A 20,602-nucleotide genomic window follows, 5' to 3' on the forward strand; every position below is an offset into this window, starting at 1 on the left:
TAGAAACGCATTTATTTTAGAATGTGATTATACTCATAGGTTGCATTTTTTCTTTAACCTGCTTTTTTATCTGATGCATGACAAGCAACTTTGTCTTAATGAGTGGTTTTAATAACTGTATTTTGAAGGGTAGTATTAAATTGCATCAAATAGAATCTACCACAGTTCATGCACTGCTATTTTGTATAGTTGCATTTTCAATGCTTGGACTTTTTTTTCCATACAATTTTCTTCCTCTGTTTAAGAGTGTTTCCTTGCACCAGAGATTCATTTCCTTGTGTCAGAAAGGGAATTTCTCATCAAGTAATTTTAGTATTTTTTATTTTGTATAAATTTATTGCCCAATTGTTTTCTAAGTACTTGATGCCAATATAGTGGGAATGTATCAGATGCCATTGTCATAACGGTCTCAACCAGATTTAGATAAATATAATTTAAATAATTTTTGTTTTGAATATTTTAATGTTATATTTTAAAGCATAGAATATCAAGGTAGTAAATAGCTTGTATAACATAAATGGTTGGGACTTATCAGTGAACCATTCTGGAAGAAATGAGAATATTTTACCTTATGATACTACATTACTTCAAATAATCTGTGCTAGAAGTTTTAGAAAAAGTCGTTAAAATGTGGAGGAATTTTTCTTTCTTTCTTATGTTAAAATATTATCTAATTTTAGATTAAAGGACAAAGAAAAGAAAATTAGTTTGAACAGGCTGTCCTTTAGTGCTTATAGTACTTGACTATTCATAGACATCAATTTTAGAGTTTAGCTAGGAACTATGGAAATACTAAAAAGTAAACTGTGATAGCTGTGTAATTATATATTATTGAATACTCTTTCCTTAATACTTTCAGCAGCTCCTGTAATCATCACACACATTTATTTCCACTCATTTTTTTTTCCTGTTGTGTAGGAGAAAGATAGTAAAGGAACTAGGCTTGCATATGTTGCACCTACAATACCTAGACGACTAGCCAGTACATCTGACATCGAAGAGAAAGAAAACAGGTAGATTCATTATGATTTGCTTTATGTTTTTACTATAAAATCTTTATTATCTAGCATGAAAGTTAAAACATGAGCATTGTAATTATGTGGGATAGGGATTGTGGGAAGAGATGAAGGGTATTCCTGATAGAGGGAACACCAAATACATGCTCCTGAGGAGGTACGGGCTTGGTATGCTCATGAAATAGCAAAAAAAAAAGGCATTGTGGTTAGAACAGAGGGAGGCAACAGTGGTGGCAGATGAAGTCACAAACTAGTACATGCTCTCTAAATATTTGGAACATATAGAAAAGGAGAAAGAAGGGAGAAAAAACCCGTAATCACTGTCAACATTTTAGTTTGTTTCTTCCTATTTTCAGCACATGGAATGTGAGAACTTTTTAATATAGTTATAATCATGGTATAATACCCAGTTTTGTGTCTTTGCTTTTTTTTCACCTAACATCTTATACATAGTTTTATATGTTAATATATATTTTCCAAAGCATTGTTTTTCATCAGTACATAATGTTCCATAGAATAGATCTGCTGAGGTTAAAGTAACCATTTCCCCTCCCCACACTATGGACATTTAAATTGTCTAATATTTTGTGATCATAAATAAAACTTCTGTAAAGATCTTAATTTTCCCCCTTGTAGTTAAGATTATACCTTAGGGACAGCATCTTAGAACTGGAATTACTTTCACTTCTTAATAAGTATTCCAAAGTGTTTTCCCAAGGGATTTTACTAGTTTCTATTTGTACTAATGTTTATGAATGTACTGCTTCCTTAACCCTATTTTAAAATTATGTACCAGAATCTGAAGGATGTTCTTTTCACAGAGACTCTTCAAGTTTGCGAACAAGTAGTTCTTATACAAGAAGAAAATGGGAAGATGATCTCAAAAAAAATAGCTCAATTAATGAAGGATCAACTTATCATAAAAGGTAATAATATAATTCTTAAGTAACTTTTATGTATTCTTTTATAAAAATATGAGGTAATTTGTTTGGAGCCCTCAATTTAGTATCGTATAGAAAATATGTGCTTTTATTAAATGTGTCTTTTGTTGTTTAAATAAAACTTCATTTAAAGACACAGAATATATATTTAAAGATGGGTGAAAATTTGCTCCTACTTATGCTTTCCTATTACACTATATATATTTAATTAAATTTGATATTTTATGAAGTATCTTTTAGATTATAGCATATTAAAAAGGAACTCATATAATTGATGAAAGCAGTTGAAATAGATCAGTGTCTTAATTGATCTGGTCATCATTTGGTGATCTGGAAAGTTTCCACTTGTCTTAGACCTCAAAGCTATGGAAATGCTTGAATTGGAATGTTGGTAATATCATATTGGAGAGGGGGAAAACAAGAACTATAAATTATTTCTCTGCTAAAAGCAACCAAAAAGAAGAGTAAAAGATGAACGAGTGAAAGTATGGGTCACTCCTAGGGATGTGACGCATTGCTGAAACAATTTTCTTCAAAAATATCAGTCTTAACTTTGCCCCAAATTGGGGGGAGGGGGGACCTTGAAGCTGTACTGTAAGCAGATACAAATTGTATCAAAAAAAAAAACCGGTCTGAGCTGGGGCCAGAGTAAAACTAAACCAAATTGTTTGTCTCAGACCCAGCCTGGCATGACCATGTGGTCTGGAACAGTTCCAGAAATGTGAAATATCAGATTATATCATCTCTGAGTCTCATTGAGGGAGAGGGGGGAGGCAGTAAAATGATACACTACCAAATTAGTGAAATCATCTAGACTCTAGCAAGTTGTAGATGCAACTCTTGGTGCTGGAGCCGGTGGTGTATTTAGGAACACAATTTTTTAGATTTTTCCTAGCCTTGTGAATCTGTATAATGTGTAGACATTAAGTATAGAATACACGTACAAACATATCCTATATAGATTTGACTTTTTCCTTTAGTTACTCCTTTGGTAGAAGACATGATGATTTTATTAGTTCTAGTGTTCCAAGCACCACATCAACACCAACAGTTACCTCTGCAGCTGGGCTTCAGAAAAGCCTGCTTTCCAGCACAAGCACTACTACAAAGATTACAACGGGTTCTTCCTCAGCAGGCACACAAAGCAGGTGAGTCACAGATACATTTTGTGTTCAGGCCTACTGTGTGCTTACGTATGTGCATGCATTTTTGTTTAGAAGATTGTGGGGCTCTGGATTTTTTCATTTACCTTGTTAAAATTATCTACAAACAAAAATTGGTTCCAAAAAGAGGCAATTATGCATGTCTGGGGAAAAAAATTAAGTTCCTGAATTATGAACTTTACTTGAATTAGGCTGCTTAAAATATAAATTTCTCTCTTTGACAGCTCTGGGTGAGCTTTTTGATTCATAGCTGAAAGATGTCTTGCCTTGTGTTTTTAAAAAATCCATCCCTGTAGTCACATGTTTTCGGCTGCTAAAAAGTGCTTTCATTGTTTAGCTGTTTTCCTTTTCTTTTTTTGTGTTGCTGCTTATGCAATAGTACCTCAAATCGTTTGTGGGCTGAGGATAGTACTGAAAAAGAAAAGGACAGTGTTCCTACGGCAGTGACCATTCCTGTTGCTCCAACTGTTGTAAATGCTGCAGCGTCTACCACAACCCTGACCACAACTACTGCTGGCACTGTCTCCTCCACATCAGAGGTCAGGGAGAGACGCAGGTGTGTACAAGTCCTGATAGGACTGCTGATATATCTTGCCCAGTGATGAAAGTTGTTTGTTTTGTTTTGTTTTTTTAATCTTGTGAAGTTGGTGACCATCTCTCCAGTAGATTAATAAGTAAAGTAAGCTATATCAGCTCAGAACTATGTAAATTGATATCATTTGCAATTACTAGCATTAAGGCTTGGTAACTCACCTCTGACAGAATTGATGTTTTTGTTTAAAGGCAGTGAGCTGGACAGTTGTCTTCTTACTTAGCCATCTTAGTTTTTTGTGTGTGTGAAGAAGATCGGCCCTGAGCTAACATCTGCCAATCCTCCTCTTTTTGCTGAGGGAGACTGGCCCTGGGCTAACATCCACGCCCATCTTCTTCCACTTTATATGGGACGCCTCCACAGCATGGCTTGCCAAGCGGTGTGCTGGTGCGCACCCGGGATCCAAACCGGTGAACCCCAGGCCACCGCAGCGGAGCGCGCATGCCTAACCGCTTGCGCCACCAGGCTGGCCCCCCATCTTAGTTTTTTTAATGGTTGTTTTAATTCAAAACTTTTTTTGTGATGGATACCTAAAAACAGTCACACTCATGGAAAACCAGATGTAACATGACAAAAACAGGTTTTTTCATTCTTCTCGTTTCCCTCCATTATTAAGAAATGGATGTTAAACTGTTTTTGTTGTTATTTTTGAGAATTTCATTTTCAGATTCTCTTGCTGAAGAATGGCTTCTTATACATATGTGTAAGACAAATAATTTTAAGTATGTTGAATACGTTCACTTAGTTTTAATTCTGATACATAGAAGGGACTCTGGTTAAATTTCTTAAAGGGTCTGTGAATTTATTTTGTGTGCTTAAATGTATTTACAAGCATTGCTCACTTCTTCCTGATGCTGCCAATTGGTATGGAATCATAGGTGTGGAAAGGGACTTATTATCTTTTGTAATATCCTTGCTTTCAGAAAGAAACTGAGACGCAGAGATATTGACTTTTCCACTATAATATAAATGGTTAATTAGTGTGAGAGCTAAGGGTAGGCCCAAGATTACAGTCGAGAATCAGTCCAGTGTTCTTTCTGCTATATCATACATAGCCCCTAGCTTTGAATTTTGTTTTCCTCTTGAAAAAGAAGAAAATCTTAGGAAACTAAATTTAACGTTTTTTTATATTTTATTCTTACAAAATTAAATTAGCTACATAACTGATAAAATTACCTTGCTGAAATACCAACCAGATTAACTTGGTTTTATTTCTGGCACATAGTGTTCATGTACAATCTTATATATCCTTTGTCTCTGGTGCCTAGCAAAGTGCATGGCCTGTAAGTACGTAGTAGCATCCTTACAGTAATATTTGTGTTGAATATATGAAAGTAACAAAACATTAAATTTTTGTGAAATATTTACTATCATTGCATCTTTGGTTTCTGTCAATATATTTACATTTTGTTTCTATTTTTATGGTGGTGATACTTCTGTAACATCACTGTAAGCAGTTAGTATTTTGTGATTTGAATACCAGTATGGATCATATTTTAATTATTTTTCCTTTATTTTTCTATAAACTTAAGTCAAGTTTTAGGTTTTTGAGATGTTTTCAGTAAGACCATACAGCCAACAGAAATTAGAGGATCATAGGCATCCATCATTCTCTTCTAGTGAAAATAAATTTGAGAGTTTTGCTCTTATGGAGTAGGGGGAGTTGAAGGGGAAAAGAGTCAGGAGTCCTTGGTTTTTTTACTCCTTGCTCTGCCTTAATCCTAAGGTTAGAGTTCTCTCCAGGTCAGAATTTCTTCTGTAAAATGAGATGTCTAATTTATATAATTTTTAACTTCTAGAATTCTTTCTATTGCTAGCATTCCGTGCTTTTTAAAGTTTTTCTGGCAACCATTAAAGTCTCTCCAGAATCATTAGTTGGGTTTCAGAACAAATTATAATCCTTAACCTCAGATTTCTTTATTTTTTATGTTGTTTGGAGAGAGTTGAGTTTCAGCTTTTTAGAATTAATCCTGAAAGACATTAAAGATTGAGAATTCAATATTTGGAGATATTGTCGGGACAGAGCAGATTCTAATAGCATAAGAAACAAAATGTGTCTGGTAACATTTTTCCTGGTCTATATTACAGAGATTTTGTTTGTCCTACCTTGTTTCAGCGATGTTTGCAATAATAATGATGTTTGTGTTGCATTTCACGTCAAATAATTGTTTGCAATTTTGAATAATTGTTGGCCTCTTCTGTTTGTCTTTTAATTAAATTTCAGTAGTGGTTTTGAAATGTTATGTGGTTGAAAATTTGCCCCAAAAATGTGTATATGATGATTTAAGAATATATTATGACTGAAAAAGATGGCAGTACATTTGTACCATTTTAGGTGCCCTTACATATATACTTTTGGATATTATGTAAAGTTACCATGCGTACTATAAATTCCACAGTATTCTTAAATTTTCCTCCTTCTGTTGATCAGAATTGGTTGAGGATTTCTTGTTTTTGTTAAAGATTTCCAGTGGATTAATTTGGGGGGTACAGGAGGGGTAGTAGGGAGGAGAAGCTAGATTTAAATAGATGGAGCATGATAGCAAATTCTTTCACTGTTTATTTCTAATTCTCCACAGTCTTTTCAAACTGCAAAACAGTACCTTACTAATAACTTCATGTTTGTAGCGTAAATTCACGTGGAACTGTTGCTTTAGTATAACTACTCTCTTCCACCATTTTCCCTTGGCTCAGTCAGCTCCCATTTGCCCATTTATTTATCTTCCCTCTGGAAGGGAAAAAGCTAAGTGAGAAACAAGGATTAGTATTCAGGTTTTTAGAGATGTAGTTTGGTTGACTAACCAAAATATAAATATTATAAATAAATATAAATATTTCAGCCAATAAAGGTCAATAAAATAAAAAATATATAGAATAATTGCATTTATTGGAAAAAATCTTTAATCAAAAAGAATAAAATACCTAGGAATAAATCTTACCAAGGAGGTGAAGGACCTATACAATGAGAACTACAAGACATTATTGAGGGAAATCTACGATGACATAAAGAAATGGAAAGAAATCCCATGCACGTGGATTGGAAGAATAAACATAGTTAAAATGTCTATATTACCTAAAGCAATCTACAGATTCAATGCAATCCCAATCAGAATCCCAATGACATTCTTCACAGAAATAGAAAAAAGAATACTAAAATTTATATGGGGCAACAAAAGACCCCGAATAGCTAAAGAAATCCTAAAGAAAAAGAACAAAGCAGGAGGCATCACAATTCCTGACTTCAAAACATACTACAAAGCAATAGTAATCAAAACAGCATGGTACTGGTACAAAAACAGACACACAGATCAATGGAACAGAATTGAAAGCCCAGAAATAAAACCACACATATACGGACAGCTAATTTTCGACAAAGGTGCTAAGGACATGCAATGGAGAAAGGAAAGTCTCTTCAATAAATGGTGTTGGGAAAACTGGACATCCACATGCAAAAGAATGAAAGTGGACCATGTGCTATCGCCATACACAAAAATTAACTCAAAATGGATCAAAGACCTGAAGGTGAGACCTGAAACTATAAAACTCATAGAAGAAAATATAGGCAACACACTATTTGACATTGGGTTTAAAGGAATCTTTTCGGATGACATGCCTACCCAGACTAGGGAAACTAAAGAAAAAATAAACAAGTGGGACTTTATCAGACTAAAGAGCTTTTATAAGACAAATGAAATCAGAATCAAGATGAACAAACAACCAACCAGCTGGGAGAGAATATTTGCAAAACATACATCTGACAAGGGGTTGATCTCCATAATATATAAAGAACTCACACAATTGAACAACAAAAAAACAAACAACCCGATCAAAAAATGGGCAGAGGAAATGAACAGACACTTCTCCAAGGAAGATATACAGATGGCCAATAGGCACATGAAAAGATGCTCAACATCACTAATCATCAGGGAAATGCAAATCAAAACAACACTAAGATACCACCTCACGCCCGTTAGAATGGCTATAATCACCAAGACAAAAAACAACAAATGTTGGAGAGGATGTGGAGAAACAGGAACCCTCATACACAGCTGGTGGGAATGCAAATTGGTGCAGCCTCTATGGAAAACGGTATGGAGATTCCTCAAAGAATTAAAAATAGAGATGCCCTATGATCCAGCCATCCCACTACTGGGAATCTATCCAACGTACCTGAAATCAACAATCCAAAGAGGCTTATGCACCCCTATGTTCATTGCAGCATTATTCACCATAGCCAAGAAGTGGAAGCAACCTAAGTGTCCCTCGACTGACGATTGGATTAAGAAAATGTGGTATATATATACAATGGAATACTACTCAGCCATAAAAAAAGACAAAATCGTCCCATTTGCAACAACATGGATGGGCCTGGAGCGTATTATGTTAAGTGAAATAAGCCAGAAAGAGAAAGACAAACACTGTATGATCTCACTCATATGTGGAATATAAACCAACACATGGACAGAGAAAACTGGACTGTGGTTACCCGGGAAGTGGGGGTGGGGGGTGGGGGGTGGGCACAAGGGGTGAAGGGAGTCATATATGGGGTGAAGGACAAACAAAAATGTACAACCCAAAATCTCACAATGTTAGAAACCATTAAAATATCAATAAAAATGTAAAAAAAAAAAAAAAAAAAATATTTCAGCCAATAAAGGTCAATAAAATAAAAAATATATAGAATAATTGCATTTATTGGAAAAAATCTTTAATTTAAAAATAACCATTGGGTTGCTCAGAAAATAGTAAGCAATCTAAGACTACTAAGGAGTAAAATTACATATTCTATGTAGTTGTAAGAAAGAGATCTAGTATGACAGTATGATATAGCAGTGATTAAGGTAGCAATGGAATTTGACTGATATATTTGGTCTTTTTGATGATCAGCTCTTTGGAATTAAAAACACATAAATTGTATGAATTATTTTTCTTCTCTACATCCTATTCTTAGAGGTCTGCTGGTCTATACAGTACCCCGAGGGAGGAGAAAGGAACTGAAGATCAGATGGGAACTATCAAATATAGGAAATATATTGTGTATTACAAATTGATAGGCTAGATTTTTGTACTAATTTGGGGCAAATGTTGTATGGAAAATTTAAATGAACAAATTTTGCAAGTCTTTTAACAAGGAATTTTTATCCACCTAACCTGCATATGTTAGACAAGATAAATAGATTTATTAACTTTCATGGCAACTTGAAACTGTTGACAAAGAATCTAGGCTCCTTGTAACATAGTATGATGGTTGATTAGTGCTATTTGTCAGGTATGTAAAGGGGCAAAGTGACAATGCAGATTTCCCTGTTCTAAACTAAATATGAAAACTTTGTCATATATATAATAGGAGTCAGAATTCAGTAGTCCATGTTCATGCTTACTTTCAGAGCAGCTCATGAAATGCTGAAGTGGTACATCTGGTGCTATAAACTTTTTTTGTTTAACCAGATTTGCTATCACATTTAGGTTTCATCTTTTACTTTTTTATTCTCTTCATCTGTTGGAAGTCCAAAAAGCAATAAATTAACGTAGGGCCAGTAGGTGCATAAATAAGTGTTAAATGAATGGATGAAAAAAGTAGCCATTGGACCATATTTTCCAAGCTGATGTTTCACAGAACACTTTGCCACATTTAACAGGTGTACCACAAAAGCAAATAAAAAATATTCCCTACTTAAATGATCTTAGGAAATGCTGAGTTAAACGCAGTGAAACAGGTTTCTTCCCTCAGTACTTCTCAGACCTTTTAGTATGTTGTGATTTTCCTGGAGAAGGTTAGAATGTATAGCATTTTCCAAATTTATATAACCAATTTCTACAACAAACAAGCTCATCATATTCCAGATATAGTGTTTCTTAAACTCTAATAACAAGTTTATTATCTTTCTCTTTTTAAATTACTCGTCCTAGAAAGATCACTAGAGTTGTTATAAAAACAAGAACTATCTAGGGGCTGGCCCCATGGCGTAGTGGTTAGTTCACGCACCCCCCTTCTGGTGGCCCGGGGTTCACGGATTCAGATCCCAGGCACGCACCTATGCACCGCTCATCAAGCCATGCTGTGGCGGCATCCCACGTAAAGTAGAGGAAGATGGGCAAGGATGTTAGCCCAGGGCCAATCTTCCTCAGTAAAAAAGAGGAGGATTGGCAACAGGTGTTAGCTCAGGGCTAGTCTTCCTCACACACAAAAAAAGGAAGTATCTGTTATATCTAAATAAAAACCTTAAAACTCAAGAGAGTTGATATATAGATGGAATGAAAATTGTAAAACAGTGGGAGAAAGAGAAGTGTCAAGCTTAGTGCAACTTGAGCTCATGGAAGAGGACAGGTGTCCTACCAGTTGTACTCATCTCTGGATCTGTGCATTGGTACAGAGGGAGTGATATGGAACAGAATCTCAACCAAGAGAAAGTCAAACTAAGGAAATGCTGATAACCAAAATGTTTTATTTAGTGAATTTTTTCCTTTCCTTCCACTTTTAGGAGGACAAATTAAAACAGAAAACAAACAATTAGAAATTTAATTTTAAAGAAATTAAAAATTTAGGTTATGAACTTAAATCGGTACTAATATTTAAGTAGAAACCAAATTTGGTAAGATAAACCTCTTCAGTGAAATGCTTCAATTCAATGAGGTGTGCCTTATTGATAAGATAAACGTAGTGCTACTATAATAGCAAAAAGACATAATCTTTTAGGATATTCTGGAAACCTAGAGGTGAAAACATGATAGAGAACATATGGATAAAGAGGAAAAAAAGAAGTTATACCATTATGATGTAGTGCCATAAGTTATTCAACCAAATAGAGAAAACAGGTGATATTTTCTCAAACCAGATGATAAAAACAACTTAAGTCAAAATAGAGTAGTGATGGGATTTTCATCTTTCTCTAAGTTTGCTGGATGTCTCATTCAAGTAAAAATACCCTCTTGAGAACTTCTTGAGTTGTCTTGTTCACAGTTTATCTATAATAAGAATAGAAGCAACAAGGAGAACCAGTCCTCTAGAACTAACTTTAACCAATAAGTAAGAGTTAATTGATGAAATTGAGGCAACTAGGATCTTGGGTGAGAAATGACCTTGTCATCTTAGGGTTAATTATCCAAGGAGGTGAATCCTAGGAATAATGAATCACATATTCTAGTTTTAGACAGACAGATTTCAAAAAATTCAAGAGTGTAGAGGGAAAGAAAGGTGAATTCCTATGTAACAAAAGGAATGAGGGATCTCTAAAAACAATTCTGAAGAAACTGTAAATGAGTCTAAGGAGTTTGAAGATGTGTTGAACTCTCCGAACATAGACCTTTAAAAGACAGACCTTTAAAAGACACATAAAAAAACTAGAAGATAAGGCATAAAACCAAGAATAAATTCCGAAGTCTATTAAGAATATATGAATAGTGTCACAGAGGTTAAAGAGCAGAATGAATTACAAATTGAGAAGAATACTAAAGCTAACAAAAGAGCCTTTTTAAAAAATAGCATTTGGAGGGGCAGGCCCGGCAGCATAGTGGTTAAGTTTGCGAGCTCCGCTTTGGTGGCCCAGGGTTCACAAGTTCAGATCCCAGGCGTGGACCTACACACCACTCATCAAGCCATGCTGTGGTGTCATCCCATATACAAAATAGAGGAAGATCAGCACAGATGTTAGCTCAGAGCTAATCTTCCTCAGCAAAAAAGAGGAAGATTGGAAAGAGATGTTAACTCAGGGCCAATCTTCCTCACACACACAAAAAAAAGGTAGCATTTGGAGATGGGGGCAAGTGGTATAAACTTGATAAACTTAGTAAATAGAAGTACTTGACTTCTGAGAGTTCTCTGAGAAATGTGAGCTAGATGGTAATTTAACTAGATAAAGTGTTAACGATTAAACTTTCCAAGTAATATTGATCATTGGGGGAAGGTTTCTTGCTATGTTGCAGGGCTCTGTCTTATCTTTGCTTGTTCAACCCTTTAATTAATTATTTAACTCTTGGCATAGATTGCATGCTTTTATAATCGTGCATATCTTGTGACAGGATGGAACATAGGCTTAGATTTATAAGATGAAATTTAGTGAAGATAAATGCCAAGTCCTCTTCTTTATATCAGAAAATCAATTACCCAAGAGTAAGATGCTGATTTTAAAGCAGTTCATGTATAAAAACACTTGAATTTTTAGAGAACTCAAAGTGTGAACAAAAGTATGATATTTGCCAAAAACATCATTAATAAATGCACATGACGAGAATACAGAGTGCTGCTTACTCACTGGTCACCCCATATCCTGAGTGTTGCATTCAGTCCTGACCATTGTACCGTAAAAAGACATTGACAGTCTAGAGTTTAGCCAGAAAACTTTGCATATCACCTAGGATAGTGTTGCAGGGAATCAAAAAAGGGACTAAAAGGAGTGACATTACATGGTTAAAAAAAAAAAACTGGTTAGGAAGAACTTGAAAAATGTGATATGTTAATGTGATTATTCTCAATCTAAAAAATTATCAGATTGCATTGTTGAATTTCAGAGTGGGTGTAACCATTTTCTGAAGACACTTTTTTTAAGACCCATTAAAATGCTAAGCTTGTATGTTTCATTCACACACATTCTTACGTAATTACATTCACAGGTATTGTATCTCCAACTAACAATTTTTATTTTATTACTGTAGATCATACCTCACTCCTGTTAGAGATGAAGAGTCTGAATCCCAAAGAAAAGCAAGATCTAGACAAGCAAGGCAGTCTAGAAGGTCAACACAGGTATATTTAAAGTGTATAATATATAAATTTGTAAATAAATTACCTTTCCCTTTTTTACTTTGCTGTGAAAATATTGATGTCAGTGTATAATGTAAGTGTTAAAAGATAAAGGTTGCTTTGGTAGTCCTCTGGTAGCCTTTTGTATATGGTTACACTGTTAATATTACAATTTATCTAATTAGCATATATCTTTGTATCTCTGAGTATTTATTATTTTATTCCTAATATGGTGTCTGGCACAGAGTATTTGATAAGTGTAAAAAGAATTCTGTGAATATTTGGAGTTGTGGGGGACTAGGTCTATTATATTAGCTATGTCAAACCGCTAACGTGCACGTATGAGAAAAATGTCACTCAGTCTAGTTCTCATCTTCTTATCTCCTCCTTGCCATTCTAATTATATCTCATATATCCCTTTGTGTCTTTCCTTTCCTACAGTTGAGGAGCTCCAAAGTCCAGATTCAACTATTTGATCCTTACCGTTACTCACATTTCAAACTGAACTGTTTGCTGGGATCTTAACATATTTTTTCTGTCTTTGAACCTTTATTTCTTGAAATCCAACCTGTTCTTCAAGGCTTAACCTTCAAAAATTATTTCTTTACTGAAATCTTCTCTGTGTGCATATACATATATAAAAACATGAGTACATTTAAATTTAGTATACAGTCATGCATCCCTTAACAACAGGAATATATTCTGAGAAATGCATCATTAGGTGATTTTGTCATCATGTGAACATCATAGAGTGTACTTACACAAACCTAAATGGTACAGCCTACTACACACCTAGGCTACATGGTACTAATCTTATAGGATCACCGTCGTATATGTGGTCTGTCGTTGATTGAAACGTCATTATGCAGCACATGGCTGTATAAACAACGTATATATCGGCTTTTCCTTCTTTCTCTAAACTTCTTGGGAATTTTTATATTCATATGGTATTGCTGTCATTTCCCATGCTATTTTGTTAATTTCTTAAATAGACAATTTCTTACACATATTTTATATCCTTCTCAGTACCTATTATTGTGCTTGTTCGTGATGATTCTTCATAGAATGAATGTGACTTGCTAGGTAGAAATTGTTTCAATTTGCAAACCAATTCCAAACATGCATATTTGACTTTTAATACATTCATATTTAATTTATCTACTTATAAAATACTCCTTTGAAATGAGCTTCCAGTGCCTCTCATAATTAAATGTTTCTTTTTTGTGTGCAGGGGGTGACATTAACTGATCTTCAGGAAGCTGAAAAAATAGGAAGAAGTCGTTCTACCCGCACAAGAGAACAAGAAAATGAAGAAAAAGAAAAAGAGGAAAAAGAAAAACAGGATAAAGAGAAGCAAGAAGAAAAAAAGGAGTTAGAAACATCTAGAGAAGATGAATATAAACAGAAGTACTCCAGAACATATGATGAGGTAATAGCATACCAACGACACAGCTAGGGCAAATGATGTGATGACTAGTTCTTATGATTCTCAGAATACAAGAGATTGAGATACTAACAAACGATATACAAAATACTCAAAAGGATTTTAACTGGAAATTTGAATTATTTTGACATGATTAGAACATTACTATTCCTTTGAGATGAATTTGTGTTCTATATGGTTTTAACTGTTTTATTATTTCAAATGAGTTTTAATTTTAATGTTTCACAGACTTATCAGCGTTACAGACCAGTATCAACTTCAAGTTCAACCACTCCATCCTCTTCACTTTCTACCATGAGCAGTTCACTCTATGCTTCAAGTCAACTAAACAGGCCAAATAGTCTTGTAGGTATAACTTCTGCTTACTCCAGAGGATTAACAAAAGAAAATGAGAGAGGTAAGAGGACCATATTTTGAAAACACTTTGTTTTCTTCAAATAATCCCTTGAATTGGTTTTTCATAATAAATAGTTCAACAGAAAAGAAACATCCTAAACTGGGTGTTATTCTACCTAAACAGAAAGAATATGATGGTTGAGAATGAGAAAAGTAGAAAATAAAAATAGCAAATTATATGGTCTGGCATTGATGCATATATCTTTATAACCTAAGACTTCACAAAAATCTTTATGTCCACCAACAGAAAAGTCAATATAGAAGAACTAGTGGGTGACTGTTTCTAGGAGCAGTTTATTAGTGCTTTAAGTTATTCCTTGCCTATTATGTAGAACCTATCTTTTAAATGTTTTTTTGTGAAATTGTTTGCAACTAAAATCACTTAACACATGTAATTTCCTTGCTAAAACAAAATTGTTTTTATGCTTGTTTCTTGAGAAATAGATTTCTTTTTCAGCTGTGTATTGATGCTCACTATTAACATTTACTGTTATTTCATATAAACTTCCTATTTAAATTCTGATAATTCCTAATTTAAATTAGAGATGGGTATTAAATAAAATGATTCCTAATTGTAGGCATTTTATTTTTAAAAGGAAAATCTCAAAGTATTACTTATGATAATATAAACTTGAGAACATTGTTTTTGCCAATTTCTAGCTGGCTTTTTTGTTGTTTTTGGTCATTGAGATATTTCATTTCTTTAAACCAGTAAGTGTGAGGCCCACATAAAATTTGTAAAAATTTTGAGACAAAAGTTAGGGATATTTGCAAAAAAGTTTAGATTTCCATATTCTATTGGAAAGTTGAAAGATTTGGCAACCTTGGGTCTGAATTCTCACCTGTGAACAGTTGGCTGGAGCTAAGTAGTAACAGCCCCCGACTCCCTTGGAATAGTGCCCTCGTGGCCATTTTACCCATTTATGTCACCTGCATGGCCACGGTAGGAATTGGACTTTGCGTTCTTTGCTCTAAACTGATTCCAAATTCAACTTTAAAAATCCCTCTTAATACTGTGATTTTGGGGTTTCTTTTGCTGTGGCTTTTTGCTAATGACATAAGGAACCTTTTAAAAATCATTTTTAACATTACTTTCTTCCATATATGTCTAGTTTTTAAAGTATATTCAAAGGCCCTAATATTCGTCTAGTATGTAATTCTGGTGCCATTTTAATTGTCCTAGGAAGGAAACAAATTTTTAAGACTAACATTTTTTTATGTTGATTTTTAGTTTTTAATAAAAGATAAATATTTTTTCCAGAAAAATAGATTTTCTATTAGATAGTATCTTATAGAAATGAAATGAATACTGTAGTTATTGTGCTGCTAAATGAGGACTGGGAATAGTAGAAGCAGAAACTGATACATTTGTATGATGCCCACTACCTGTTCCATCATTAAAAACTGGTTTTTTTCTTGAAGTGTTAACTTTGGGTATGGTAACTATCTCCCTATCAGAGCCCTATTCTCTTCATAGGAATCAGTTATTTTCTGTGCAGCAAGTATTATTGTGTCTTTTGAGCAAAATTTCTGTTTTAGGCACTAGGAAAATGAAGTAATTAAAATTGGTTCTTGTCTTGATCCTCAAGAACGTATCTGTTGGGAGATACAGATACGTGTTTAAACCAAGTGTTATAGGAACACTGAGAGGAGAAAAATTAATTGTTACTGGAGAATTTTAGAAGGCAGTTGACTTAGAATTGTTTCTACACTTACCTTGCAAACTACTGTCAAGATACATTGCTGCCATGTGGTTCATTGTAATCCTTAACAGAGGGAGAAAAGAAAGAAGAGGAAAAAGAAGGAGAAGATAAATCACAGCCTAAATCAATCAGAGAACGACGGCGACCAAGAGAGAAAAGAAGATCTACAGGAGTTTCGTTTTGGACACAAGATGTGAGAACCTAGTAAAATATAGCTACTTGATAGTATTCTTGATCTTTCCAAAAGTACACACTAATGATTTCTTACATCCTCAGATTATATATTCTTTAGATCATCACTATATGTTTTGAGCTGGGTTATTAAATCAGAAGAGTTCTTCTTTGTAAGGATAGTTAATGACTACTTAGATTATTGTTGTTACTTAAAAGCAGGAGTTCTGTCCCAGTTTTGGAATAAAAATAATAATGGCTGCAGCTCAGCATACCTTTATTAATTATTATATAATGGCTAAACTGTTCCTTTATCTTAGAGATTCTTGAAAGAAAGATACTTTACATTTAATCCCATGAATATGATTATAAGATATACATAATAGTTCCATCTCAAGTGATGCTGGATAGAAGCAGTGCTTTACTTATCAAATTATAACAATCCTATAAAATTTAAATTTGTTTTTCCTGATCCCTGACTATGTGCCTTACGTTGCTACTCATATGCAGGAGAAAGAAGTGCTGTGGGGTGGCACTATTAGTATGAAATTTGTCCAGTTTCAATACAACATATAACTACAGAAAGGCAAACGTAATTTGTTTTGTCTTTTTTTTTTTTAGCCTCTTGATTTTTTTCCATTTTTCCTTTTAATTTTTAATAGAGAAAGTTCAAACATATAGAAATAACAAAAAAGTATAATGATCCTACCCCAAGTATCCATTTTTTAAGCTAAATCCCTACCACTTCCCCAACTCCCATATTATTTTGAAGAAAATCTTAGACATATTATTTCATCTGTAAAAATTTCGGTATGTATTTTTAAGACATAAGGACTCCTTTTTAAAAATTATTAAAATTTTATTTTTTAAAAATAGTAAAAGAGGGGCCAGCCCGGTGGCACAAGCAGTTAAGTGTGCGCATTCCGCTGCGGTGGCCCAGGGTTTGCCGGTTCGGATCCCGGGTGCGCACCGACACACCGCTTGTCAAGCTATGCTGTGGCAGCGTCCCATATAAAGTAGAGGAAGATGGGCATGGATGTTAGCCCAGGGCCAGTCTTCCTCAGCAAATAAAGAGGAGGGTTGGCAAATGTTAGCTCAGGGCTGATCTTCCTCACAAACAAACAAAAATAAAATGGTAAAAGAAACCACAGTATGTTTTCACACGATAAATTATCACAATACCATGATCACATTTATTGTTAAATAAATTAACAATAAATCCTTAATATTGAATATCCAGTCAGTTTTAATGTCCAGTTGACTCACATTTGCCATAAATGGTTTGTTGTTGTAGTTCTATACTTTGCTGGTTTGATTAGGATTCAAATTAAGACCATACATTATAATTAGTTATTTCTTTAAGGTCTCTTTTAATCAGTAAGTTTCTCCCTCCGTCTCATTTTTTTTTCTTACAGTTATATTCGAATGAACTAGGTTATCATATCCCCAAAGTGTAGTTTAACACATTTGTGTAGTTTTTTGTGTTTCCTATAAACTGGTAGTTGCAGGTAGAGAACCAATCAGATTCTGGTTCAATATTCTTTTGACAAGGTATTTTTGTTCCTCCATCAGGAAGTACGTGATGTCTGGTTGATTTTAATTGATTGCCCAGTACATTTTACTAACAGTAAAATAAAACCTCACAGTCTTAGCACCCTAACATAGTAACTCTTTATTACTTAAAATTATTTCATCTTCTTAATAACTCATATGTATTAGGAGTTTCATAGGCAAAGCTGTATTTATTATATAGTATTTATTTTTCCCCAGTTTTATTCAGACCAGCTCTCCCTTCAGAACTCCACTTTCTGAAGTCATACACTTAACCAGCATTGTAAGGATCCTTTCTGAGATCCATATTGGCAATACTCATCTTTTTAATTTGAGCCTGCATTGAATTGTGTTCTAATCAGCCATCAAAGCACAGGTCTCCTTTCTCCTCTTAGCCACACTTTGAACCTATATCAGACAACATACAAAAAGAAGCAAGGGCTCTGTCAAAGAAGCAGTGATGTGTAGTTAGGTAGCTCTTTGCTCTATTGTATTATTAGGTTCTTTTTTTTTTTTTTTTGTTACTACTTTTCAGGACCTCAAGCCTCTCCACTTTTTTTATTGCTGCTTCCTATGTTCTTCCATGAAACTGTAATGCATAAAGACAGTGAGCTTATGAAGTGGAATTAATATATTTATATTAATGACTAATACTAGCAGCAGCAGCATTGATTTCTCCTGTTCACTTAACAACTTCACATATCATTTTTGCTAGATACCACAATGATAGTTTGTACAGAGTCTCTCTAATCCTTAGAACATTTCTGTAAAGTTTTTATCCCCCCTTTATGGGTAAGGTAACTGACTCAAAAAAATTTTTAATATATTTGCCCTAAGTCACATAGCTGAAAACAGCAATACCAATGTGAAACTAGGATGATGTAGTTTTAAAGTCTGTGGTATTTTTCTAGTAAGCCTGAGCTAGATGTCTTTGAACACAGATTTCCCTTTTCTTTCAGTCCTTTAGAGTTTGTTGAAATGTTCAAGGCCTTCTAGTAGAATATTCCCATTGTCTGGGATTCTAGGCTTTTAGCCTGCTGAGACCTTGATTTTCTATTTGGTGTGCTGTAAACTCCCAAGAAATTTCTAGATGGATGAACTACCTAAAAATAATAGGACCATTGCATAAATCTTGCCATGCTTATAGAATCCAGCTTTTCTTACTTAATATAGTGAATTTTCTGTTTTTGCAGCCTCATTATAGTTGAGCAGCTATTACATTGACTATTAAAGTACATGTAGTATCATTACAATATAAAATGGAATATCTTCTCTCATGCTGAGCCTTCAGCTTCCTCATCCTCAATATATGTGTTTCCTACATCAGGCTGTTAGGTAGATGGTCTTTCTTTACCATATTTGCTAACCTACTTAGATTGTGCCATGCAGACAAAATAGGCTTCCTCTAAATAGGGAGAAAAATTCTCACCTAAAAATCAGTTTTCCTTTTGATTCATTTCCTGATAAATTTATCTCAAGGGTCATTTTAAATTAGTAAAGCCCTAAAGTATTTAAATATCAACTGTTTGAAATTTATCTTTACTTTTCTAAAAGTAAATTGACAATCTATTTTAGAGTGATGAAAATGAACAAGAACAACAATCAGATACAGAAGAGGGATCCAATAAGAAAGAAACTCAGGTAAAAACCATTATTTGTTGTATTCAGAAGTATTCATATTTTTTAAAGATCACTTTTTACTTGTGTTTTATCTTTATTCATGCAAGACAGTTACTGAACACTACCTGCATGCCGGGGGTAGACTATCAGTGGTTCTCTGCAGTCAGGTGGAGGGACTGGAAAGGGGCACAAAGAATATTTTATAGACAATGGAAACATTCTGGATCTTGATTGTAGTGGTGGTTTTATAGATATACACAACTGTCAAAACTCATCATACTATATACTCTAAGTGGGCATGGTTTATTATAGGTAAATTTATCTTCAAAGTTGAAAAGAAAAAACAAAAAGAGAATAGTACCCTTGACCAAAGAAAAGTATCTAAAGGATATTCAGAAGTAGTGGATAGCTTACCATACCCAGATTTTAGTTTTGTAAATGGCAAAGTTATGTTCTGGAGACAACAATAGGCCTTTTTTAACTTTCTTTACATTTGTTTAGAAATTTAGTGTCTCTAAAGGACTTTTACATTCATTATCACAACTGATCTTCCCAACAATCTTCTGAAAAAGGCGTTTTTTTTTCTCAGTAGCGATGAAGAAACTAAGGCAAGTTTGAATTACTTAAGGTTGCATAGCTAGCAAATGGTGCAAGTTTCTTTCCACTAGCTTTTTTTCCCCTTCTATTTCCCTATTGTTTGGCTGTGCAGAAAGCTGGCATACTTTAAAGAGCTCTATTCACATGGGGTAGAGCTGTACAACGTGAGTTAGTTCTAATCTTATAAACTCAGTCTGAAATGGTGTTCTAGTCCTGTCTTCTTCGTTTTGACCTGAAGTTCCTAGAGAGTGGTTAAAATTCCTTTTAGTCAGCAAGGGTGTACAATAATGTGAAGTGACCAGAAGTTGGTTACCTGTGCTAGGTGAATGTGGACATTACTTTTAGGGCCAGGTTTGCCTATTTTGACCCAAAAGGTACTTTTATTTTCTTTAGGTGGCTAGACAGACAGATTGAGGAATTAATTACTTACAAGGGTAAATTATTTGCAGATCTAAAGCTTTGTCACTTTTAAACCCTTTCTCAACAATTGTCAGCACTCCCCCAGTTCACCTGTCTCTTATGTATTATATTTTATAAGCTGTCCATTATCTTCCTTTCCCAGTGATATACCCTGTGACCCATCTTTCAAGGAAAAACAATGGACAGGTAAACAAGAGGGAGGGAATTAATAAACCATCCCCAGCTGACACTTCTCACTGCCTTATCGC

The 20,602-nt window shown here is 34.3% G+C and overlaps 1 protein-coding gene across 5 annotated transcripts in view; it reads left to right on the forward strand.

The window, feature by feature from the left end:
- PPP1R12A (protein phosphatase 1 regulatory subunit 12A) overlaps positions 1 to 20,602 on the forward strand; it is a 144,312-nt gene that overhangs the window by 103,850 nt on the left and 19,860 nt on the right. For 3 of the 5 annotated variants that reach the window (XM_058568730.1, XM_058568726.1, XM_058568728.1), the window contains exons 11-19: positions 919 to 1,013; positions 1,838 to 1,942; positions 2,938 to 3,105; positions 3,500 to 3,676; positions 12,365 to 12,455; positions 13,684 to 13,881; positions 14,125 to 14,293; positions 16,067 to 16,188; positions 19,293 to 19,358. In XM_058568730.1, the coding sequence (XP_058424713.1) occupies positions 919 to 1,013; positions 1,838 to 1,942; positions 2,938 to 3,105; positions 3,500 to 3,676; positions 12,365 to 12,455; positions 13,684 to 13,881; positions 14,125 to 14,293; positions 16,067 to 16,188; positions 19,293 to 19,358 (1,191 nt within the window). The remainder of the gene's footprint in view (positions 1 to 918; positions 1,014 to 1,837; positions 1,943 to 2,937; positions 3,106 to 3,499; positions 3,677 to 12,364; positions 12,456 to 13,683; positions 13,882 to 14,124; positions 14,294 to 16,066; positions 16,189 to 19,292; positions 19,359 to 20,602) is intronic. The other 2 variants (XM_058568727.1, XM_058568729.1) reach the window with 2 other exon arrangements.

Source organism: Diceros bicornis, chromosome 25, assembly GCF_020826845.1.
Source record: "Diceros bicornis minor isolate mBicDic1 chromosome 25, mDicBic1.mat.cur, whole genome shotgun sequence".
Taxonomy (NCBI): Eukaryota; Metazoa; Chordata; class Mammalia; order Perissodactyla; family Rhinocerotidae; genus Diceros; species Diceros bicornis.